The sequence below is a fragment of the Salmo trutta genome, chromosome 26 (genome assembly GCF_901001165.1).
Source record: "Salmo trutta chromosome 26, fSalTru1.1, whole genome shotgun sequence".
In the NCBI taxonomy this organism is placed as follows: domain Eukaryota; kingdom Metazoa; phylum Chordata; class Actinopteri; order Salmoniformes; family Salmonidae; genus Salmo; species Salmo trutta.
In genome coordinates, this window is record NC_042982.1 from 1376585 (window position 1) to 1401961 (window position 25377).

General features: G+C 45.4%; 1 protein-coding gene across 8 annotated transcripts in view; it reads right to left on the bottom strand.

Annotated features, from left to right (window-relative positions):
- Nucleotides 1–25377, bottom strand: part of LOC115162863 (protein furry homolog) — a 273622-nt gene that overhangs the window by 81838 nt on the left and 166407 nt on the right. For all 8 annotated transcript variants that reach the window (XM_029714316.1, XM_029714315.1, XM_029714320.1 and 5 more), the window contains exons 37-46: nt 24700–24782; nt 18297–18447; nt 17779–17882; nt 15121–15309; nt 8001–8202; nt 7230–7351; nt 6811–6998; nt 6603–6697; nt 5537–5773; nt 4970–5328 (exon numbers count right to left, since the gene is read on the bottom strand). In XM_029714316.1, the coding sequence (XP_029570176.1) occupies nt 4970–5328; nt 5537–5773; nt 6603–6697; nt 6811–6998; nt 7230–7351; nt 8001–8202; nt 15121–15309; nt 17779–17882; nt 18297–18447; nt 24700–24782 (1730 nt within the window). The remainder of the gene's footprint in view (nt 1–4969; nt 5329–5536; nt 5774–6602; nt 6698–6810; nt 6999–7229; nt 7352–8000; nt 8203–15120; nt 15310–17778; nt 17883–18296; nt 18448–24699; nt 24783–25377) is intronic.

Here is a 25377-nt window from a genome sequence, read left to right on the forward strand (position 1 = left end):
TGTGTCGTTCCACATTTTATTTACACTGTGAAACTATGCAATTCATATAAATAAACTGAATAACAAAAACAACAAACCGTGACGCAGAGGTGAAACATACACTGACTCAAAGATAATCTCCCACAAACCCAGGTGGAAAAAAACCCAGCTGCCTCTAATTGGAGATCAGCCCAAACAAAACCCAACATAGAAATACAAAACTAGAACCTGACAACATAGAGATAGAAAACATAGAAAAACCACCCGTCACGCCCTGACCTACTCTACCATAGAAAATAACATCTTTCCATGGTCAGGACGTGACAGTCCCCCCCCTCCAAAGGTGCGGACTCCGACCGCACCTAAACAAAAAACAAAACAACAACAACCCCCCCCCCAAAAGAAAGGGAGGGTAGGGTGGGTAACTACTGTCTATGGTGGCTCTGGTGCAGTACACATAACCTTCACATCCCGCAGATCCTCCAACAGAGGAGGTGGCTCCGGTTCGGGGCGTAACCCCCGGACCGCCGCCGGAGGTTCCGGGCTGCGGACCGCCGCCGGAGGTTCCGGGCTGCGGACCGCCGCCGGAGGTTCCGGGCTGCGGACCGCCGCCGGAGGTTCCGGGCTGCGGGCCGTCTCGGGAGGTTCCGGACTGCGGGCCGTCTCGGGAGGTTCCGGACTGCGGGCCGTCGCCGGAGGTTCCGGACTGTAAAACGTCGCCGGAAGCTCCGGACTGGGAACTGTCGCCGGAAGCTCTGGACTGGGAGCTGTCGCCGGAAGCTCTGGACTGGGAACTGTCGCCGGAAGCTCTGGACTGGGAACTGTCGCCGGAAGCTCTGGACTGGGAACTGTCGCCGGAAGCTCTGGACTGGGAACTGTCGCCGGAAGCTCTGGACTGGGAACTGTCGCCGGAAGCTCTGGACTGGGAACTGTCGCCGGAAGCTCTGGACTGGGAACTGTCGCCGGAAGCTCTGGACTGGGAATGCGCACTGGAGGCCTGATGCGTGGGGCTGGCACAGGTGGCGCCAGACTAGTAACACGCACCTCAGGGCGAGTGCGGGAAGCAGAAACAGGACACCCCGGACTGGGCAGGCGCACTGGAGGCCTGATGCGTGGGGCTGGCACAGGTGGCGCCAGACTGGTAACACGCACCTCGGGGCAAGTGCGAGGAGCAGGCACAGGGCGTACCAGGCTGAATAGACTCACCGGAGGCCGGGTACGTGGGGCAGGCACAGGATATACTGGGCCGTGGAGGCGCAGTGGAGATCTTGAGCGTAGAGCTGGCACAACCCGTCCTGGCTGAATGCTCAACCTAGCTCGACAACTGCGGGGCGCGGGCACAGATCGCACCGGCCTGTGAATGCGCACTGGCGACACAGTGCGCATCACCGCATAACACTGTGCTTGCTTTGTCACTCGCTCCCCACAGTAAGCACGGGGAGTTGGCTCAGGTCTCCAACCTGACTCTGCCAATCTCCCCGTGTGCCTCTGCCAATCTCTGCCAATCTCCCCGTGTGCCTCTGCCAATCTCCCCGGGGGCTGCCTCTCGCACTTGCCTCGTGGCTGGTATAGTGCCTCGTAATATCGCCGCACCGCCTTCGCTGCCTCAATCTCCTCTTTCGGACGGTGATACTCCCCAGTCTGACTCCAGGGTCCTTTCCCATCCAGAATTTCCTCCCAAGTCCCTTCTTGTTTCTCCCGGGCACGCTGCTTGGTCCTTTGGTGGTGGGAGATTCTGTCACGGTTGTCGAAAGGAGGAGCGGACCAAAGTGCAGCGTGTGTGTTGTTCCACATTTTATTTACACTGTGAAACTATGCAATACATATAAATAAACTGAATAACAAAAACAACAAACCGTGACGCAGAGGTGAAACATACACTGACTCAAAGATATTCTCCCACAAACCCAGGTGGAAAAAAAACCCTACTTAAGTATGATCTCCAATTAGAGACAACAAGGACCAGCTGCCTCGAATTGGAGATCATCCCAAACAAAACCCCAACATAGAAATAGAAAACTAGAACCTGACAACATAGAGATAGAAAACATAGAAAAAAACTGTCACGCCCTGACCTACTCTACATAGAAAATAACATATTTCTATGGTCAGGACGTGACATAGTGTGAGTAATGTTCAGTGAGCTGTTCTGTCATTTGTGTCTGGAAGTACAGTACCAGTCAAAAGTTTGGACACACCTACACATTAAAGGGTTTTACTTTATTTTTAAAATTTTCTACATTGTAGAATAATTGTGAAGACAAACTATGACATAACACCTTTGGAATCATGCACCGTAGTAGCCAATAGTGTTAAACAAATCTAAATATATTTTACATTTTAGATTCTTCAAAGGAGCCACCCTTTGCCTTGATGACAGCTTTGCACAGTCTTGGCATTCTCTCAAGCAGCTTCACCTGGAATGCTTTTACAACAATCTTGAAGGAGTTCCCATATATGCTGAGCACTTGTGTTACAACCTGGCTCAAGATTGTAACAAACAATGGGAAACCACACACTGAGTAAAGGAATAACAAAATGAATTTATTCCATAAATAAAACACACAACAATAATCAGATGAGGCATGAAGGTCAGCAAATTAGGTATCAACTGTCAAAGCCACAACGAAACAACCAAAGGTATGAATGGAGAGAGGAATCTCTTGCTGAATGTGGAAACAGTGGCTTTATGCCACAGCTGAGCTTTCACAGGTATGCCCCATCAGCACTGACGACCCTCCCAGCTCCGCCCACCCCTCCTACTCTGCCCACCGATCTCCTGCATGAAGTAAGCACAACAAAACCCAGTAGACAGAGCAGGGAGGGGCTGTCACACTTGTTACCCTCTTTTCCTTGACTCTGTGGTCCAACTTATCCCAAACCATCTCAATTGGGTGGAGGCTGGCTGGATTGTGGAGGCCAGGTCATCTGATGTAACACTCAATCACTCTCCGTCTTGGTCAAATAGCCCTTACACAGCCTAGAGGTGTGTTGGGTCATTGTCCTGTTTAAAAACAAATTATAGTCCCACTAAGAGGAAACTAGATGGGATGGCGTATCACTGCAGAATGCTATGGTAGCCATGCTGGTTAAGTGTGCCTTGAATTTGAAATAAATCACTGAGTGTCAGCAGCAAAGCACCATCACTCCTCCTCCATGCTTCACGGTTGGAACCACACATGCAGAGATCATCCGTTCACCTACTCTGCGTCTCACAAAGACACGGCGGTTGGAACCAAAAATCTCAAATTTGGACTCATCAGACCAAAGAACAGATTTCCACCGGTCTAATGTCCATTGCTGATGTTTCTTGGACCAAGCAAGTCTCTTCTTCTTATTGGTGTCCTATAGTAGTGGTTTCTTTGCAGCAATTCGACCATGAAGGCCTGATTGACGCAGTCTCCTCTGAACAGTTGATGTTGAGATGCAATTTCTGAAGCTGATAACTCAAATAAATTTATCCTCTGCAGCAAAGGTAACTCTGAGTCTTCCTTTCCTGTGGCAGTCCTCATGAGAGACAGTTTAATCATAGCACTTGATGGTTTTTGTGACTGCAGTTGAAGAAACGTTAAAAGTTATTGACATTTTCCGCATTTACTGACCTTCATGTCTTAAAGCAATGATGGACTGTCATTTCTCTTTGCTTATTTGAGCTGTTCTTGCCATAATATGGACTTGGTCTTTTACCAAATAGGGCTATATTCTGTATACCACCCCTATCTTGTCACAACACACCTGATTGGCTCAAATGCAATAAGGAGGAAAGAAATTCCACAAATGAACTTTTAATTGACATGCATTCCAGGTGACTACCTCATGAAGCTGGTTGAGAGAATGCCAAGAGTGTGCAAAGCTGTCATCAAGGCAAAGGGTGGCTACTTTGAAGAATCTCAAATATAAAATATATTATTGTATGCACTTTTTTGGTTACTTCATGATTCCATATGTGTTATTTCATAGTGTTGATGTCTTTACTATTTTTTACAATGTAGAAAATCAAAAAAATAAAGAAAAACCCTAGAATGAGTAGGTGTGTCCAAACTTCTGACTGGTACTGTAGCTAGCAAGTTAGCTTGGGTGCTTGACTGCTGCTGTTAGTACAGAACGCTCGGATCAACCCTTAAAGAGATGGGTGTGGCTAAAGCTTAAGAGGCTGTGAACAATGCTGAATGGCTGTAGACAAAGAAGGGCTCGCCATTAGTACCAAAACACTCAAAAGTGAGTTAACAAGTTCATCAACTTTAAAAGCAAAATTACTTTCCCTATGTTCCTCAACTGTAGTGTATGATATACCATTTTGTAGCTCTGAGTCTCTACTTTTATCGAATGTAAAAAACACAATTTCAAATTTTGCTCCATAAGACCGATTTGAGCCGGTCGGTCACAGCAAGGAGGCCTACAAACCTGACTCAGTTACACTAGCTCTGTCAGGAGGAATGGGCCACATTTCAGCCAACTTCAGCTTGTGGAAGGCTACCTGAAGTGTTTGACCCAAGTTTAAATTGTTTGAGGCAATGCTACCAAATACTAATTGAGTATATGTAAACTTCTTACCCACTGTGAATATGATGAAAGAAATAAAAGCTGAAATAAATAATTCTACTATTATTCTGACATTTCACATTCTTAAAATAAAGCGCTGATCCTAACTGACCTAAAACAGGGAATTTTTACTAGGATTAAATGTCAGGAATTGTGAAAAAATGAGTTTAAATGTATTTGGCTAAGGTGTATGTAAACTTCCAACTTCAACTGTAGCTCAGTACTATAATTATTTATATTATACAGTCATTATCTTTATCAAGGGTGTCAATTATTTCGGACCCCACTGTATATACTGTATATACCAATTAGCAGACGCTGTTATCCAAAGAGACATCCAGTCATGTGCGCATGCATTTATAATATGGGTTGGAATTTAAGCATTGACCATATCGTTGCAAGTGCCATGCTTTACCAATTGAGTCACACAGGACTACAGATAACCTACCTATGGCTTGTGAGGTGTCCACCACAGGCACCCGCGAGACAGGCGTGAGCTGGCAGAAGATGTGCAGGGTGAGGTCGGTGGTGGAAGTGGACGTGAAGCCCTTGAGGAGCAGCTGCTGGAGTCCGGCGAAGCCGCTCCACCTCAGCTGGCCCTGCAGCTTCTCCAGCCGCTCCCTGTTCTCCTGCTTGTCCAGGGCCACATGGGCCAGCAGCTTGAGGAGCAGCCGCAGGGACATCTGGTACTCAAACTCAAAGTCTGACTCCATCAGGGACACAGCCACCCAGAAGATGGTGGCCAGCAGGTTGGACGGGTGGTTGACGTTGGCCGGGTCACTCAGGGGCTCTTTGGAAGAGGACGGACTGCGGAGGAGAGCAATGTGTTTATTTCTTTTAGGCTTTCTATCCCAATAGATGCCCCTTGTGGCACCCCCAAGCCTTTGCCAATTTTTCATTAAACGTTTTGCCAAGGTGTATCCTAATGAACATGACCTCAAAACGACTGGGAGATGCCAAATGAAAGGATTAATAAAAACTGCTGTAGTCTACTAGGCTACTTGCTGTCCCCTACCTGCGGTTCTTGGTCAGCCCTCCCTGCTGGGTGCAGGCCTGGATACGGTCCAGTGTAGCGCTGCGAGGAGGGTCGGATGAGCGGTCAGCCTCACCAAACTTCTTGGGGACGGAGTAGCTCCTCTGGTGGCGGCTGCGCTCGGCTGTCCCCAGGCCCTGCTGGAACAGGTTCAGCTGCCCCGTGCTCTTCCTGTTGGACACCAGCTTCCCATTGGTCAGGAAGTCTGGGGAGGATGCCCTGGAGAGCCAATAAGAGACTAGCGTTGAGTTGAAACCCTTAACAACCTGGCATACAAATACCTAATAAAGGATTGGCGTACTCAACTCTAAATTGTTTGAACAAACATCTTTGGATGCTGGGTTGTAAGGTTGTAAGTGATAATAGATGTGTGAACTCTGTTTATGCAGCTACTACTTACAGCTACTATATATTTATATATTCTTATTCTGTTCCATTCCTTATTCCATTAGGTATTTGTTGTGGAATTGTTAGATATTGCTGCACTGTCGGAACTCGAAGCACAAGCATTTCTCTACACTTTCAATAACATTTGCTAACCATGTGTATGTGACCAATAAAATGTGATTTGTTGCTGCAGCTACTACTTTCTGTTTCACTATTGGTTCACTTTACTGATTCAGTCTGAACTTTCTCCAATAAAGGGGCACTTGGACAGGCTTGAAAGTAGCTAGTCCAATCAGTGTCCTCTTAGCAACTATGGGCGGGTTTAGCTTATGTTGTGTTTGGAGAACATTAAAAGATTTGGCCTTCTGATTGGTTGAAGGTGATCCATTTGCTGACTAATTCTCGTTTTATAACGCCAGTAATTACAGCCATTCTTACAGCCAGAACAGTGTGGGTTCCAGGCTAATATAAAGATCCATTACCTGATCTAGTGGTAGTGCTTCCACCCCCAGACCACATGCCCCTGGAGGCAGCAGTTCGTTGGCAATGTAATTTATGTACTGTATCCCTCTGTATCCCAATCTAGCTACATTTCTAAGTGTCTCTGTTAATACATTTGTTTTAAAGTCATGCTGTCAGCAAAGGTGATCTGCAAACCAACCTGTTCAGGATAGCCATTAGGTCATTGTTCTTGAGACATTCAGCCAGGTTGTCCACCACAGACTCTAAGGTGAGCAACACTTCCATAACATAACCCTAGAAGAGCAGGAGGACATTAAAACTGGGTATCTGCACAACCATCCAAGCCCACATCTCTCTCTCTCACACACACACACACACACTCCCCCGTTCCCTCCGCCCACACACACCTGTACTTCCTCCCCGTGCTCCCCCACCACCTCCACCAGTCGCGAGAGCAGGTCGAATACGGCGTGGGCCGAGAATGGCTGCCGCAGCCCCCGAACCACCTGGAAGGACCTCCCGGCGTAGTGGCGTGACAAGCTACACAGACCCATCTGCAGAGCTATGTCACTCAACTGCTGCTCCAGGTGGAAGTCTGGCCCACACATGAGAGGTATGAGACACACATGCACAAAGCATGGGCACGCAGGCACGCACGCACACATGCATGTTCGCAAATACACATACATGCACGCACAGACACAGACACACACGCACACTGATGTCTACCGTTGGTAGGAGTCAGACTACGCTTTTACAAGGCAATAGGTGAAAGAATGTAGTGTGGTAAGGTGTAGAAGAGCGCTAGACTCTTGGGGAGGATTACCTGATTTGGACTCTTTGAACACCGACACCACGTAATGCAGAAAGTTGACAAGCTGCTCCGTGCTTTTTGAGGTCTGGTTCTTGGGTGAGATAGCTTCGTGACACCACATGGGGCCACAGGCCCTGGAAAACAATAACATAATTGTTTTACAAACGACTATGATATCATAGAGAGGATAACAAATGTATAATTCAAACAGAAGTATACCTACAGTATGTTGGTGTAGGGCGAAGTTGCCCCTAGACGCTGATCTTGGGTCAGTTTAGAATTGTCCTTACTAATGGTTAAGGTTAGGATGGGAGGGGAACTGATCCTAGATCTTTACCTAGGGGAAACTTTACCGCAGAGCAAAGTGGAGCTACGGTGGTGTTGCTACTACAACAATGACACGTTTGTTGTTGTGTTAGCCACACTAGACCACTAGGTGGCGTGGGATGTCAGGAGTTGGCTCCCTGTTCTCACACACTGACATCAAGTTGATTAAACTGACATGAAATTGCATGGCCATGTATCGATAACAAAAAATCTTCAAAATGAAGGCCTGCAAATGATATTTCGGTTTGCCCTTGCCAGGATAAAGAGGTAATGAAGTTCTAGTGTTCCACTCAAATCGGTGTGTTTGTGCATGCATGTGCGAGTATCTGTCTGTTGGTAGTGGTACATACTATGTGACTGACTGGTTGGCCAACTGCCTGTTTGTCTGTCTGGCCGACTCTCTGCCTGCCTGCCTGTTCGTCGGATTGTACGTCCTTCAGTCCGTGGTCCACCTACCTGGTGGTGAGGAACTCAATCAGCTTGTTGGTCTTCTCGTCCGTCTCTGAGGGGCTCTTCAGCTCCTCCGCCTCCTGGGAGGAGATATGGGGCAGGTTGGAGGTGCTGCCTCCCAGGCTGAGGCTGGAAGAGGTGGACGAGGAGCTGAGGCCAGAGTCTGGTACTGGGGATGCCTGGCCCTCTCGCAGGAAGTCCATCCCACCTGGGAGGGAGAGGGCGTGGGAGAGGGAAGGAGAGGAAGAAGATGAAGAAGATGAGGAAGGGAGAGGGGAGAGGGATGAGAGAGGGATGAGAGGAGGGGGAGGGGAGAGGGAAAGGGAGAAGGGGAGAGAGAGAGGGAAAGAGAGAGAGGAAGAAGGAGAGGAGTCACAATAGGGACTGTTCAGAAGGCACAAGACAGGAGGAAACACTTTGAAACAGAGGAGGTGCAATGTGAACTTCAAAACCGTGTTTAATGAACAGCACCCAGTTAACAGGGGTACGTTTTGTGGTTTCACATAACTTCCTGACTGCTCCTGTTGTGAATCCAATGTAGCAAGGTGTGAGGTGAACTCTATGCTCTGTTTTTCTATATTACAACTAGTAAATACAAGAAACCAGCTGGTCCCTAGTCAGGTCAAGTGAAGTTTTCTTTATCGAGTCAAGTATGTCATAAAATAATAATGCTATCACCATATATTTTTTTTAACAAGAGGATAAGTAGTCCTCTGTTGAATACAGTGGAGGCTCCTCAAAGGAGGAAGGGAGAGGACCATCCTCAGTGAATTATATTAAAATAAATATATTGAATCAAAGTTATCCTTTTTACATAAACTATACTAAATATATTTCCGTCACCAAATAATTGATTTAAACACACTGTTTGCAATGAAGTACTACAGTAGTCTCAGCAGCACTCTGTTGTAGCCGGTTTAGCCGGAGGACAGCTAGATTCTGTCCTCTGGGTACATTGACTTCAATACAAAACCTAGGAGGCTCATGGTTCTCATCCCCTTCCATAGACTTAATCAGTAATTATGACAACTTCCGGAGGACGTCCTCCAACCTATCAGAGCTCTTGCAGCATGAACTGGGATGCTGTGCACCCAATCAATGGATCAGAGAATGAATCTAGTACTGAAAGCTTAAGCTACAGCTAGCTAGCACTGCAGTGCATAAAATGTGGTGAGTAGTTGACTCAGAGAGAGAGAAAGACAATAGTTGAACAGTTTTGAACACAATTAAGGAGCAGAGAGAGAAATAGAGAAAGAGAGAGAGAGCAAGAGCAAGAAAGATAGCTATATTTGGTTGTATATTTTTTTACTTTCACTTAGCTAGCAAATGCAGCTAGCTAGTTTAGCTCTCTCAAACACCCAGCTCAAACATAGAGGGATACTATATTAGCTAGCTGGCTATGGCTATCCAGTACTGGAACTCTTCCAAGTCAATGTATTGCCATCGGGGCCCGCCGGTGTTACTACTAATCTTCTTATGCAGCTAGCTAGATAAGCTTACTCAAACACCCGGCTCAAACATAGAGGGATGCTATATTAGCTAGCTGGCTATGGCTATCCAACACTGGAACTCTTTCAAGTCAAGGTAAGCTTTGGTTTTACTAATTTATTGCCACCTTGGCCCACCGGTGTAACTGCTTAACTGCTTTCTGACTGTACACTGTACTGCATGATTTTAGCAGGTTTACTGACGCGTTACTTCTAGTAGTTCTAGTTGCCTATGACATGACAACAATGTAGGCTGTGTGTTGCGGTTAACGGTCATGATATGAAGGTTTGCTTGGAAAGGTTTTTTCGCCTGGTCACAGACAGCTGATGTGTTGTGCAATGAAGTCCACAAACTAAGGGAAAAGGTGAGAGGAGGAAAGCGCGTAGATAGTTGCGAGAAGGAATTATATATAAAACGAGCAAAGTGATCATGCTGTTTTTATGTGGCTGCTATGAAAGTGAACTGTTTGCGTGTGACCAGGGGTGTACTATTCATTCCGCCGACACTGTTGAAAACATTTTCTTAAATGGAAGCAAACGGAACAAAACGGGGATAAACATACCTGACTTTGTCCAATAGAAACTTTAATTTGCAACTGTTGGACTAATGATTACACCCTAGATCAGCTAGATGCAGGCAAGCATGTGCAAGGCGGTATTGAATGTGTTACTGTCTGTCACCTTGATTAGTCAAAATTCTCTCTGTGTGCACCTACGTTGTAAACTTTCATTCATAGGCTAGGTTGTAGCAAACTCATGATGCGTACAGGGAAAATTGAAGTATCATTTAGTAGCTTAAACCTATCGATGTTACATTGAGCTGGGTGAATGGAATATGAATGACTGTCATCCAATATGCTGTAATAGAAATAAGAAATAATATCATCCTCCCTCATCTTAAACGGCACCAACCGCCACTGGTTGAATATGTAGCTTTCTAGACATGGCAAAACAAATTAAAGCGGGGAATGAACCTATCCTTGCAGCATGCCTAACCCTGCCTTGGTAGATGGCCCCTTTTTGGGCAAGAGGATATGAATAAGGTAATGGAATGCTTTAATTAGGATTTTAGATGTCTGCTTCAGTACATAGGATTGTTGCTGGCCAGGCTACTACCACGGTTTCTTTCTCCCACGCCCTACATTTGGCAAATCTGACCATAATTCCATCCTCCTAATTCCTGCTTACCAGCAAAAACTAAAGCAGGAAGTACCAATAACTCACTCAATACAGAAGTGGTCAGATGGTGCGGATGCTACGCTACAGGACTGTTTTTCTAGCACAGACTGGAATATTTAAGTTCCGAGATTCATCCAATGGTATTGAGGAGTATACCACCTCAGACACCGGCTTCATCAATAAGTGCATCGACGATGTCGTCCCCACAGTGACTGTACATACATATCCCAACCAGAATCCATGGATTACAGGCAACATCCGCACCAAGCTAAAGGTTAGAGCTGCCGCTTTCAAGGAGCGGGACTATAATCCAGACGCTTATAAGAAATCCCGCTATGCCCTCAGACGAACCACCAGCAAAGTATCAATACAGGACTAAGATTGAATCGTACTACACCGGCTCTGACGCTCCTCGGATGTGGCAGGGCTTGCAAACTATTACGGACGAGCTGCCCAGTGACGCAAGCCTACCAGACAAGCTAAATGCCTTTTATGCTCGCGTTGAGGCAAGCAATATTGAAGCATACATGACAGCACCAGCTGTTCCAGACGACTGTGTGATCACGGTGATCAAAGATGTGAGCAAGACCTTTAAACATTCACAAAGCTGCGGGGCCAGACAGATGACCAGGACGTCTACTCAAAGTATACGCGGACCAACTAGCAAGTGTCTTCACTGTCATTTTCAACCTCTCCCTGACCGAGTCTGTAATACCAACATGTTTCAAGCAGACCACAATAGTCCCTGTGCCCAAGGAAGCAAAGGTAACCTGCCTAAATGATTACTGCCCCTTAGCACTCATGTCGGTAGCCATGGAGTGCTTTGAAAGGCTGGTCAAGGCTCACATCAACACCATCATCCCGGAAACCCCAGAGCCCCTCCCATTCGCATACCGCCCCAACATATCCACAGATGACGCAATCTCAATCGTACTACACACTGCCCTTTCCCACCTGGACAAAAGGAACACCTATGTGAGAATGCTGTTCATTGGCTACAGCTCAGCATTCAACACCATAGTGCCCACAAAGCTCATCACTAAGCTAAGGACCCTGGGAGTAAACACCTCCCTCTGCAACTGGATCTTGACTTCCTGACGGTCCACCCCAAGGTGGTGCGGGTAGGCAACAACACATCTGCCACGCTGATCCTCAACACGGGGGCCCCTCAGGGTTGCGTGCTTAGTCCCCTCATGTACACCCTGTGAACCCACGACTGTGTGACCAAACACGACTCCAACACCATTAAGTTTGCTGACGTCAAAACAGTGCTAGGCCTGATCACAGACAATGATGAGACAGCCTATAAGGAGGAGGTCAGAGACCTGGCAGTGTGGTGCCAGGACAACAACCTCTCCTTCAATGTGAGCAAGACAAAGGAGCTGATCGTGGACTACAGGAAAAGGCGGGCCGAGCAGACCCCCATTAACATTGGCGGGGCTGTAGAGGAGAGGGTCGAGTTTCAAGTTCCTTGGTGTCCACATCACCAATGAACTATCATGGTCCAAACACACCAAGACAGTCATGAAGAGGGCACGTCAACACCTTTTCACCCTCAGGAAAAGGCATGGGTCCCCAGATCCTCAAAAAGTTTTACAACTGCACCATCGAGAGCATCCTGACCAGTTGCATCACTGCCTGGTATGGCAACTACTCGGCATCTGACCGTAAGGCGCTACAGAAGGTAGTGCGTAAGGCCCAGTATATCACTGGGGCCAAGCTTCCTGCCATCCAGGACCTATATACTAGGTGGTGTCAGAGGAAGGCCTAAAAAATGTCAAAGACTCCAGTCACCCAAGTCCTAGACTGTTCTCTCTGCTACCACACGGCAAGCGGTACCGGAGCGCCAGATCTAGGACCAAAAGGGTCCTTAACAGCTTCTACCCCCAAGCCATAAGACTGCTGAACAATTAATCAAATGGCCACCCAGACTATTTACATTGACCCCCCCCCCCCCCTGTTTTTACACTGCTGCAACTCACTGTTTATTATCTATGCATAGTTACTACCCCTACCTACATGAACAAATTACCTCGACTAAGCAGTACCCCTGCACATCGACTCGGTAACAGTACCCCCGGTATATAGCCTCTTTATTGTTATTTGATTTACTTTATTAATTTTTTTAAACTTATTTAGTAAATATTTTCTTAACTCAATTTCTTGAACTGCATTGTTGGTTAATGGCTTGTAACTAAGCATTTCATGGTAAAGTCTACACCTGTTGTATTCAGCGCATATGACAAATAACATTTGATTTGATAAGGAATGCAAGCCATTCCCTGCTGATGCCTGTACTAAGATTAACCATGGATAAGAGCAATGTGTCCAGTGCTACGCTCCCTCCCATAGACCCCCATAGAACCACAAGGCTGTCTGCCTAAGATGGTCAGTTTGATAAAATGGAAAATCCCTTTATTTTTTTAGAGCAATTTCTTTTTTTTAATAGACAAAAATATAAACGCAACATTTTACAGAGTTATGGTTCATATAAGGAAATCATGAAATTAAAATAAATTAATTAGGCTCTAATCTATGGATTTCACATGACTGCATATACAGATATCTGTTGGTCACAGATACCAAAAGAAATGTAGTGGTGAATCAGAAAACCAGCCAGTATCTGGTGTGACCACCATTTGCCTCATGCAGCGCGATACATCTCCTTCACATTCAGTTGATCTATATTGGTGGGAACTGGGATATGCTGTCATACACATTGATCCAGAGCATCCCAAACATGCTAAATGGGTGACATAACTGGTGAGTATGCAGGCCATGGAAGAACTGGGATATTTTCAGCTTCCAGGAATTGTGTATAGGTCCTTGCGGCCGATGAATGGCACGACAATGGGCCTCAGGATCGGTGTGACGTTATCTCTGTGCATTCAAATAGCCATCGATAAAATGCAATTGTGTTCGTTGTCCGTAGCTTATGCCTGCCCTCATCATAACCCCACGGCCACCATGGGGCACTCTGTTCACAACGTTGACATCAGCAAACCACTCGCCACACGACGCCATACACGCTGTCTGCCATCTACCCGGTATAGTTAAAACCAGGATTCCCACGTGAAGAGCACATTTCTCAAGCGTGCCAGTGACCTTCGAAGATGGGAATTTGCCCTTCTGCAGTCAGGTCAAGACCCTGGTGAGGATGATGAGCACGCAGATGAGCTTCCCTGAGATGGTTTCTGACAGTTTGTGCAGAAAGTCTTTGGTTGTGCAAACCTACAGTTTCATCAGCTGTCCAGGTGGCTGGTCTCAGAAGATCCCGCAGGGGAAGAAGCCGGATGTGGAGGTCCTGGGATGGCGTGGTTACACGTGGTCTGCGGTTGTGAGACCGGTTGGACATACTGCCAAATTCTCTAAAATGACGTTTGAGGCAGCTTATGGTAGATAAATAAAAATGTAATTATCTGGCAACAGCTCTGGTAGACATTCCTGCAGTCAACATGCCAATTGCACGCTCCCTCAACTTGAGACATCTGTGGCATTGTGTTGTGTGACAAAACTGCACATTTTACCTGTGTAATGATCATGCTGTTTAATTAGCTTCTTGATATGTCACTCCTGTCAGGTGGATGGATTATCTTGGCAAAGGAGAAATTCTCACTAACAGGGATGTAAACAAATTTGTGCTCAAAATGTGTGGGCTTTTTGTGGGTGTGGAAATTTCTGGAACCTTTTATTTTAGCTCATGAAACATGGGACCAACACTTTACATGTTGCATTTATATTTTTGTTCAGTATATGTATATACTTTTTTACAAATAGGCAGAATATACAGCATTGAACAAATAAATGTTTTGACAATGCGAGGGGATAAATACAGTTACATTGAATTGAAATGAGAGTTTTTTTTACTAAAGTGAGAAATGCATTTGCAGCTTTTAGCTACACTTGTCCCATCGTTAGACACTATTAACTCCCGAATGACATATGCAGTGACAACATTTACCAATAATCCTTTCTGATGCACTCCAATCAAAATGGCATTAAATTATCTTAATGGCCTAAGGAATGAGTAACAGGAATAGTTCTCGATTCAATCCAAATAACTAAAATACGGAAAAAACGCGTCTATTCGACAGCAGAGCTCAAAAGCACTGTGTATCCCAACTCCAAAGTAAACAGCATCTGTTGACAGTCAAATGCACTGGGTCATGTTCATTCGGCACAAAACGGGATGAAACAGGTAGGGACTACTAGAAGTTGTCCAATAAGAAATGCTCATTTCCATTTTTCATTTAAACTTTTTTTTTTTTTTTCAAATCACTGCATAAAAATCTGTTTGGAAACCACCATCTCAGAACTAATGACATGTATTGCAGATGGTTATTTTAATTGTTATAGTTTTAAAACATCAACTTCGATTTAGACCACACATGTTTAAAAACATTTTCAGTTGCATTCCCTAATGTACACTGCCCAGGAATCTATTCTGTACTGTGTACTACCTGTAGTAGTGAAATATTCAGTCTGGTAGCTTGACTTGCTGGTCAAGGTCTTGCTGCTATTGACCTCTCGTGTCTGCAGCAGGACGGAGGCGATATTCTGGAAGTTGCGGTTGCAGGACAGCGTGATGAGTAGGTGCAGGAGGAGACGCTTGCTGTGCTCAAACACCTCGGGACGGTAGTGATCCATGCCTGGTGGTGAAAAAAATACATCATAATACAGTGACAGCAGATACAGTGGGGTCCAAAATGTTTGACACCCTTGATAAAGATCAGCAATAATTACTGTATAAAATAAATAACTCAAATACTGAGCTGTATTGTATGCTCAAAGAAATAGGGACATTATTTCATACTAATACAATTTACAATTTTAATACAAAAGGATAAGCATATCAATTGTTAATATTTATCAACTCTGTTGTGCCGTCTCAGCTGACCCTTATCACCCTTTGTTTAACAAGCCGCCATGCCGGTTTAGCCCACTAGGGCACATTCTTTTATCATTGCTTTATAACGATACCTACTGTTTTGTATGCTTTCTGTGAATTACTTAGTTTAGTAAATAAATGATTTTAAGACAATTGATGTATGGATGACTTAGTGAAGACTGGGTTCGTGCAGATAACAACAATTTACGACGTTTGGAATGAGACTGGACGCGAGGTAATAACACATCATTAAAACAAGGAGATAATAGATCAGATCATATAATATAATGTTATAATATCTGACAGTTATATTAGGAAAATTATAACTGTGTAATCTGAATATTTTCCTTGGTGCCCCGACCTCCTAGTTAATTACAGTTACACGATTAATCAGTTAATCACGTAATAATAATTACAGAGTTATTTGATAAACATGACTTCAAGTTAATGATGCCCAAAGACACGACACATGCAATGACTACATCAAGCTTGTGACTCTACAAACTCATTGGATGCATTTGCAGTTTGTTTTAGTTTTAGTTAGGGATGCACGATATATCGGTAAGCATATCGGAATCGGACGATATTAGCTAAAAATGCCAACATCAGCATTGGCCCGATGTCTAGTTTAACGGCGATGTGCAAAACCGATGTCAACGCTGACGTGCATACCTATATAACGTAGGTAGATGACATTGTTTAAAAGCACATCCATGAGCTACTTGCTGTGGGCGTCACTGCTATTAGCTTCACGACTAACATTTGGACCAGAGACGTCAGCCCCATGAGCATGTTGTGTCTGACAGCACTGTGGGTCGACGAGGATTTTGTACTGAGGAAAGCCGTATTGCATGCTCAAGAATGTGCTGGTTCTCATACCGATGCTGCCATTTCAATGGCATTTGAGAACATGTTTGAAACATGAACACACTCCTCGCTCCATTCGAACAACTGGCTCGAGAAATAAGCTCATCAACTGCATCTGCAGCAGATGTGATACCCTCTGTCAAGGCATTGAAACGCCTGCTCAACAAAACTGCCGACACAGGCTGTGGGGTTAACTTGCAAAAGTACTCTACAAGAGGCTGTGAACAAGTGATTCAGTGGCATTCTCTCTGAGCCTCTTTACCGTGTCGATGCTAGGTACAAGGACCGCTACTTCGATGCAGACAAGAAACAGGGTGAAATGTTACAGACACAGCTGGACAACTTGGAAACGGACACAGTGACAGTGCGTACCGAGGAAGAGAGGCCACGGACAGACAGCAGAAACTTCACTGCTTGACATGTATGATGAAATCCTGGTTGAGGCTGAACAAATTAACAACGAAACAGCACAGCAAGTAAGTGAAAGAAATACATTTTGATTATGTTTTACTGGCAATGGGGATATAAATGCCAACAAAATAACTTTTTGGTCAGTGTGTGTGTATGTGTGTGTGTGACTCAACTATTTAACTGTACTAGAATGCTTAAAAGGCCGCAACATTTTTTTATATCAGTTATCGGTATCGGCCAAAAATATCATATCGGCGCATCCCTAGGTTTAGTTTTTATTTTGTCCCCAATAGAAATTAATGGTAAATAATGTATTGTGTCATTTTAGAGTACCTTGTATTATACATAACAATACTATTTTCTAAACACTTCTACATTAATGTGGATGCTACTTGAATGAATCGTGAATAATGACGAAATAATCTGAAAATCAACCAAAATGACCTGCAAATGCATCCTACAAGTTTGTAGAGTCACAAGCTTGATGTAGTCATTGCGTACTAGGAATATGGGACCAAATACTGAACTTTTGACTACTTTACTTATAACAATCCTTAGGGGTGTTAATACATTTGACCCCTATCTCTTTCTTTGAGCCACGGTATTAATATAAAATAATATCATTTCCAAATTCTGGGAGCATACAATATAGCGCAGTATTTAATTATTTATTTTATACAGTCATTATTGCTCATCTTTATCAAGGGTGTCAATAATTTCTGACCCCACTGTAAAACCTTACATACAGTGTCTTTAGCAGTGGAATAACATGGTAATACTACACAGGGTTGGGATTCATATTATTGCTCCCTTACTCTATTGTCTCCATCTGTAAAAAGGGGCAAAACTATTGGAAGAAATTGCCAGCTACCTTCTAGCGTGTCCAAGTTGGAGCATGTTCAGAATCAGTTCATTGAGTAATTCCTCATTGAAAAGTATGTGCTTGTCATACCCAGAAAGAGGGCGTGGAGCAGCAGTGGCAGGTGCAGGGCCCAGTCTTCTCTCACACTGTGGTCAACCACCATCTCAGTCATGAAGATCACTGCGATGTTAAACCTACAGACACATATCAACAATATACAGTACCAGTCAAAGGTTTGGACACACCTACTCATTCCAGGGGTTTTCTACATTGTAGAATAATAGTGAAGACATCTAAACTATAGAAATAACACATATGGAATCATGTAGTAGGTAAACTGACAAGGTAAAATCTGTCGTTCTGCCCCTGAACAAGGCAGTTAACCCACTGTTCCTAGGCTGTCATTGAAAATAAGAATTTGTTCTTAACTGACTTGCCTAGTTAAATAAAGGTACATTTTTTTTGAAACCATGCAGTGAGCAAAAAAGGGTTAAATAAAACAAAATATATTTCATATTTGAGATTCTTCAAAGTAGAGACCCTTTGACTTGATGACAGCTTTGCACACTCTTGTGTGCGTGCCTGTGTGTGTGTGTGTTTGTGTGTACCTGTGTAGAGGTCCCTTAGGAGTGATGGTTTCAGGGAGGTAGTCCACAAGGGGAGCCCAGCAGCCTCCGTTGACAGGCATAGGCAAAGGGAGTGGCTGATTGGTCTCCACAACGCTCATCAGCCAACCAGTGTACGGCGGAAGGGGTTCACCTAGGGATCACACAGAACGTTACACTCGTGACAAAGAAGGACAAGACTCGCCAGGCCACACCCTCTCCAGGGTCATGTTCAGTGTGGCACACTAGGGCAAAACCAGTGTTTCTTATTGGACACTTTCTGGTAGCTGGTACCTCCCTGTTTCCCTTCGTTTCAAAATGTTTCATGCCCTTTCATGCCTACTGAATGCAACTCTCTTTGTATTTAGCACTCAGACCCCATCTCCCCCCAAAGAAAATGTTATGAGCATTCCTGTGAATACATGCACCCACCATTCAGCTGCCTTTCAAAGCAATAACTGTGTCTGTTGATGGCAGGCATGTTAAGTCATTGAGGAGGGCTATAGTGCAGAGGATCAGTGTTCTTTAAAGTTCTTCTTTGGAATGGTCATTGAGTTCGGCGAGCCGAGCAGGACTGTCTCAGCTCTAGCATGGTCTTATCTGTTTGTGCTTTAGCCAACTCCTCTAACTATCGTCATGCAATTCTTTTCAGTTCGAGGAGATGTCTCTGACCTGGGTCGTGTTCATTAGGGCACACCGTAGCAAGATGTTTTGCAACGGAAAATGAAAACAAGCATTTCTTATTGGACCTTCTTGTTTCACTCAGTTTTATTCAGTTTTGTGCCTAGTGAAAATGACCCAGGCTACCTCTGCTCCAGAGAGTAGAACCAATGAGTAGAACAAAGGAGTTTTGGGGTAACCGGCTGTTTCCTGATAGCATCTGAGAGGCCCTGTCACAGAGCAGCTTGTGTGTTTCACTGCCAGTTCTTACAAAGGATCTCCTAGGAGCGCCTGGCCTATCATGCATTATCAATGGCACTAACTTAGACGGCCATGTAAAGTCCCCTGTTTAGGGTTCCTGCATGGTTTTGGTACTGGATCCGACTGACATTTTTGCTTATAAATCGCTCTATGAACACCGTGGCCCGAAATGGTTTGCATTGAACGATAGCCCTGGTTGCCAGGGACACAGTAGTATATTCTGAGCCTGGACTTCCTGACGGGCCGCCCCCAGGTGGTAAGGGTAGGTAAGAACACATCCCCCACGCTGATCCTCAACACAGGGGCCCCTCAGGGGTGCATGCTCAGTCCCCTCCTGTACTCCCTGTTCACTCATGACTGCATGGCCAGGCACGACTCCACGGCCAGGGATGACACAACAGTGGGCCTGATCACCGACAACGATGAGACAGCCTATAGGGAGGAGGTCAGAGACCTGACCGTGTGGTGCAAGCACAACAACCTCTCCCTCAACATGATCAAGACAAAGGAGATGATTGTGGGCTACAGGAAAAGGAAGCCCGAGCACACCCCCATTCTCATTGCCGGGCTGTAGTGGAGCAGGTTATGACTAGGGTGGCTGGAGTATTTGACATTTTTTAGGGCCTTCCTCTGACACCGCCTGGTATAAAGGTCCTGGATGGCAGGAAGCTTGGCCCCGGTGATGTACTGGGCCGTACGCACTACCCTCGGAGGCCAAGCAGTTGTCATACCAGGCAGTGATGCAACCCATCAGGATTCTCTCGATGGTCACGTTGAGGGAGAGGTTGTTGTCCTGGCACCACACGGCCAGGTCTCTGACCTCCTCCCTATAGGCTGTCTCGTTGTTGTCGGTGATCAGGCCTACCACTCATGTCATCGGCAAATTTAAAGATGGTGTTGGAGTCGTGCAGTCATGAGTGAACAGGGAGTACAGGAGGGGACTGAACATGCACCCCTGAGGGGTCCCTGTGTTGAGGATCAGTGTGGCGGATGTGTTGTTACCTACTCTTACCACCTGGGGATGGCCCTGAGTGCTACGGGTCGGTAGGACTTGAGTGCTACGAGTCGGTAGTCATTGAGGCAGGTTACCTTAAGTGCTCTTGGGCACAGGCACTATGGTGGTCTGCTTAAAACATGTTGGTATTACAGACTCGGACAGGGAGAGGTTGAAAATGTCAGTGAAGACACTTGCTAGTTGGGCAGCGCATGCTCGCAGTACACGTCCTGGTAATCCGTCTGGCCCTTTGGCCGTGTGAATGTTGACCTGTCTAAAGGTCTTACCCACATCGGCTACGGAGAGCGTGATCACACAGTCTTCCGGTACAGCTGGTGATGGGCCACCCCCCAGCTGGTGCTCTCCTGCATGTTTCAGTGTTATTTGCCTCGAAGTGAGCATAGAAGTAGTTTAGCTCGTCTGGTAGGCTCGTGTCACTGGGCAGCTCTCGGCTGTGCTTCCCTTTGTAGTCTGTAATGGTTTGCAAGCCCTGCCACACCCGACGAGCGTCAGACCCGGTGTAGTATGACTCTTAATCCTGTATTTCATAATGATGAAAATAATCATGGCCTCCAAACCCTCAAGCTGCATATTGGACCCTATTCCAACTAAACTACTGAAAGAGCTGCTTCCTGTGCTTGGCCCTCCTATGTTGAACATAATAAACGGCTCTCTATCCACCGGATGTGTACCAAGCTCACTAAAAGTGGCAGTAATAAAGCCTCTCTTGAAAAAGCCGAATCTTGACCCAGAAATTATAAAAAAACTATCGGCCTATATCGAATCTTCCATTCCTCTCAAAAATTTTAGAAAAAGTTGTTGCGCAGCAACTCACTGCCTTCCTGAAGACAAACAATGTATACGAAACGCTTCAGTCTAGTTTTAGACCCCATCATAGCACTGAGACTGCACTTGTGAAGGTGGTAAATGACCTTTTAATGACGTCAGACCGAGGCTCTGCATCTGTCCTCATGTTCCTAGATCTTAGTGCCGCTTTTGATACCATCGATCACCACATTCTTTTGGAGAGATTGGAAACCCAAATTGGTCTACATGGACAAGTTCTGGCCTGGTTTAGATCTTATCTGTCGGAAAGATATCAGTTTGTCTCTGTGAATGGTTCGTCCTCTGACAAATCAATTGTAAATTTCGGTGTTCCTCAAGGTTCCGTTCTAGGACCACTATTGTTTTCACTATATATTTTACCTCTTGGGGATGTCATTCGAAAACATAATGTTAAATTTCACTGCTATGCGGACGACACCCAGCTGTACATTTCAATGAAACATGGTGAAGCCCCAAAATTGCCCTCGCTAGAAGCCTGTGTTTCAGACATAAGGAAGTGGATGGCTGCAAATTTTCTACTTTTAAACTCGGACAAAACAGAGATGCTTGTCCTAGGTCCCAAGAAACAAAGAGATCTTCTGTTGAATCTGACAATTAATCTGGATGGTTGTACAGTCGTCTCAAATAAAACTGTGAAGGACCTCGGCGTTACTCTGGACCCTGATCTCTCTTTTGAAGAACATATCAAGACTGCTTCAAGGACAGCTTTTTTCCATCTACGTAACATTGCAAAAATCAGAAACTTTCTGTCCAAAAATGACGCAGAAAAATTAATCCATGCTTTTGTTACTTCTAGGCTCGACTACTGCAATGCTCTACTTTCTGGCTACCCGGATAAAGCACTAAACAAACTTCAGTTAGTGCTAAATACGGCTGCTAGAATCCTGACTAGAACCAACAAATTTGATCATATTACTCCAGTGCTAGCCTCCCTACACTGGCTTCCTGTTAAGGCAAGGGCTGATTTCAAGGTTTTACTGCTAACCTACAAAGCATTACATGGGCTTGCTACTACCTATCTTTCCGATTTGGTCCTGCCGTACATACCTACACGTACGCTACGGTCACAAGACGCAGGCCTCCTAATTGTCCCTAGAATTTCTAAGCAAACGGCTGGAGGTAGGGCTTTCTCCTATAGAGCTCCATTTTTATGGAATGGTCTGCCTACCCATGTGAGAGACGCAGACTCAGTCTCAACCTTTAAGTCTTTACTGAAGACTTATCTCTTCAGTAGGTCCTATGATTAAGTATAGTCTGGCCCAGGAGTGTGAAGGTGAACGGAAAGGCTGGAGCAACGAACCGCCCTTGCTGTCTCTGCCTTGTCGGTTCCCCTCTTCCCACTGGGATTCTCTGCCTCTAACCCTTTTACAGGGGCTGAGTCACTGACTTACTGGTGTTCTTCCATGCCGTCCATGGGAGGGGTGCGTCACTTGAGTAGGTTGAGCCACTGACGTGGTCTTCCTGTCTGGGTTGGCGCCCCCCCCCTTGGGTTGTGCCGTGGCGGAGATCTTTGTGGGCTATACTCGGCCTTGTCTTCGGACGGTAAGTTGGTGGTTGTAGATATCCCTCTAGTGGTGTGGGGGCTGTGCTTTGGCAAAGTGGGTGGGGTTATATCCTGCCTGTTTGGCCCTGTCCGGGGGTATCATCGGATGGGGCCACAGTGTCTTCTGATCCCTCCTGTCTCAGCCTCCAGTATTTATGCTGCAGTAGTTTGTGTCGGGGGGCTAGGGTCAGTCTGTTACATCTGGAGTATTCTCTTGTCTTATCCGGTGTCCTGTGTGAATGTAAATATGCTCTCTCTAATTCTCTCTTTCTCTCTTTCTTTCTTTCTCTCGGAGGACCTGAGCCCTAGGACCATGCCTCAGGACTACCTGGCATGATGACTCCTTGCTGTCCCCAGTCCACCTGGCCATGCTGCTGCTCCAGTTTCAACTGTTCTGCCTGCGGCTACAGAACCCTGACCTGTTCACCGGACGTGCTTGTTGCACCCTCGACAATTACTATGATTATTATTATTTGACCATGCTGGTCATTTACGAACATTTTAACATCTTGACCATGTTCTGTTATAATATCCACCCGGCACAGCCAGAAGAGGACTGGCCACCCCTCATAGCCTGGTACCTCTCTAGGTTTCTTCCTAGGTTTTTGGCCTTTCTCAGGAGTTTTTCCTAGGGAGTTTTTCCCAGCCACCGTGCTTCTTTCACATGCATTGCTTGCTGTTTGGGGTTTTAGGCTGGGTTTCTGTACAGCACTTTGAGATTTCAGCTGATGTACGAAGGGCTATATAAATAAATTTGATTTGATTTGATATTGACGCTTTGCCTGTTTGATGGTTCGTCTGAGGGCATAGCAGGATTTATTATACGTTTCCGGGTTAGAGTCCTGCTCCTTGAAAGCGGAAGCTCTAGCCTTTAGCTCAGTGCGGATGCTGCCTGTAACCCATGGCTTCTGGTTGGGGTATGTACATACGGTCACTGTGGGGACGACTTCATTGATGCACTTATTGATGAAGCCAATGACAGATATGGTGTACTCCTCAATGCCATTAGAGGAATCCCGAAACATATTCCAGTCTGTGCTAGCAAAACAGTCTTGTAGCTTAGCATCTGCTTCATCTGACCACTTTTATATTGATCTAGTCACTGGTGCTTCCTGCTTTCATTTTTGCTTGTATGCAGGAACCAGGAGGATGGAATTATGGTCAGATTTGCCAAATAGAGGGCGAGGGAGAGCCTTATGCGTCTCTGTGTGTAGAGTATAGGTGGTCCAGAGTTATTTTCCCTCTGGCTGCACATTTAACATGCTGATAGAAATTTGGTAAAACTGATTTACGTTTCCCTGCATTAAAGTACTAGGAGCGCCGCCTCTGGGTGAGCGTTTTCTTGATTGCTTATGGCGGAATACAGCTCATTCATTGCTATCTTAGTGCCAACCTCTGACTGAGCTGGTATGTAAACAGCTACGAAGAATACAGATGAGAACTCTCTCGGTAGGTAGTGTGGTCTACAGCTTATCATGATATACTCAACCTCAGGCGAGCAATAGCTCGAGACTTCTTTAAATATGGTGCACCAGGTGTTATTTACAAAAATACATAGTCCGCTGCCCCTTGTCTTACCAGACGCTGCTGTTCTATCCTGCCGGTACATTGTATAACCAGCCAGCTGTATGATGATATTGTCATCGTTCAGCCACGACTCCGTGAAGCAAAAGATGTTAGTTTTTAATGTCCCGTTGGTAGTTTAATCTTCCCCGTAACTCATCGATTTTATTGTCCAAAGATTGTATGTTTGCTATCAGAATTGTGGGAAGTGGGGGTTTATTCAATCGCCTCCGAATTCTCAGAAGGCAGCCTGCTCTCCGGCCTATCTTTCTCCGCCTCCTCTTCATGCAGATCACTGGGGTCGAGGCCGGTTCCCGAGGGAGCTATATATCCTTGGGCTCGTCAGAGTCGTGAAAGAAGAAAAAGGATTCTGCTAGTCCGTGGTGAGTAATCGCAGTCCTGATGTCTAGAAGTTATTTTTGGTCATAAGAGACAGTAGCGGCAACATTATGTACAAAATGAGTCAAAAAATAAGTTACAAACAATGCAGATAAACAAAAAAACACAATCGGTTGGGGGCATGTATAATCTCTACTCACTCTTCTCCTCCTCGTAGGAGCCTCCAGAACTGTTGCTGTATCGGGATTCCAGGCAGTTCTGGTGCCTCATGATGTTACTCAACCTGGATCACAAAGGTCAGAGGTCAGAGGTTGTCACCATGGCTACTGCAACAGACAATCTATTATATTGACAAGATAGTCGAGTGACAGCTCTAACAATAGAAATACATGTCCACAAAGATGGAAGGCAGGCGAGGGTGACGAGATGAGGCTGGACCATTCTAGTCAATGAGAGGGCAGATTCGCAAGTGAACAGGCAGAACTCCGATATAAAGTATTTTTTTTTAAAGTTGCTGAAATGTAATCCTAACCATAAGGAAATGTATATTTGATCAAATAAGCCTCATGTAGCAAGTTATCAATGACCTTTTTTGTTGACCAAATTCGACACGCTTTCATTGTACCTCCATATAAACATTCCTCACTTCGTGGTCTTATTTTCATGTAAACCCTTTCGCTTCGCCGCCTCTTCTCTGCTACTGCTGATCTTATATTACATCACATTTCATCTAACCTGGTCCCAGATGTGACAATGAAGGAGTTGACATGATAGCACAAACAGGACCAAGTTATATTTCACCTAGTCCGGTCCCAGATCTCTTTGTGCTGTTTTGTCAACTTCCATGGTTGTTGCCATACCAAACGGTCTTGGCAAAA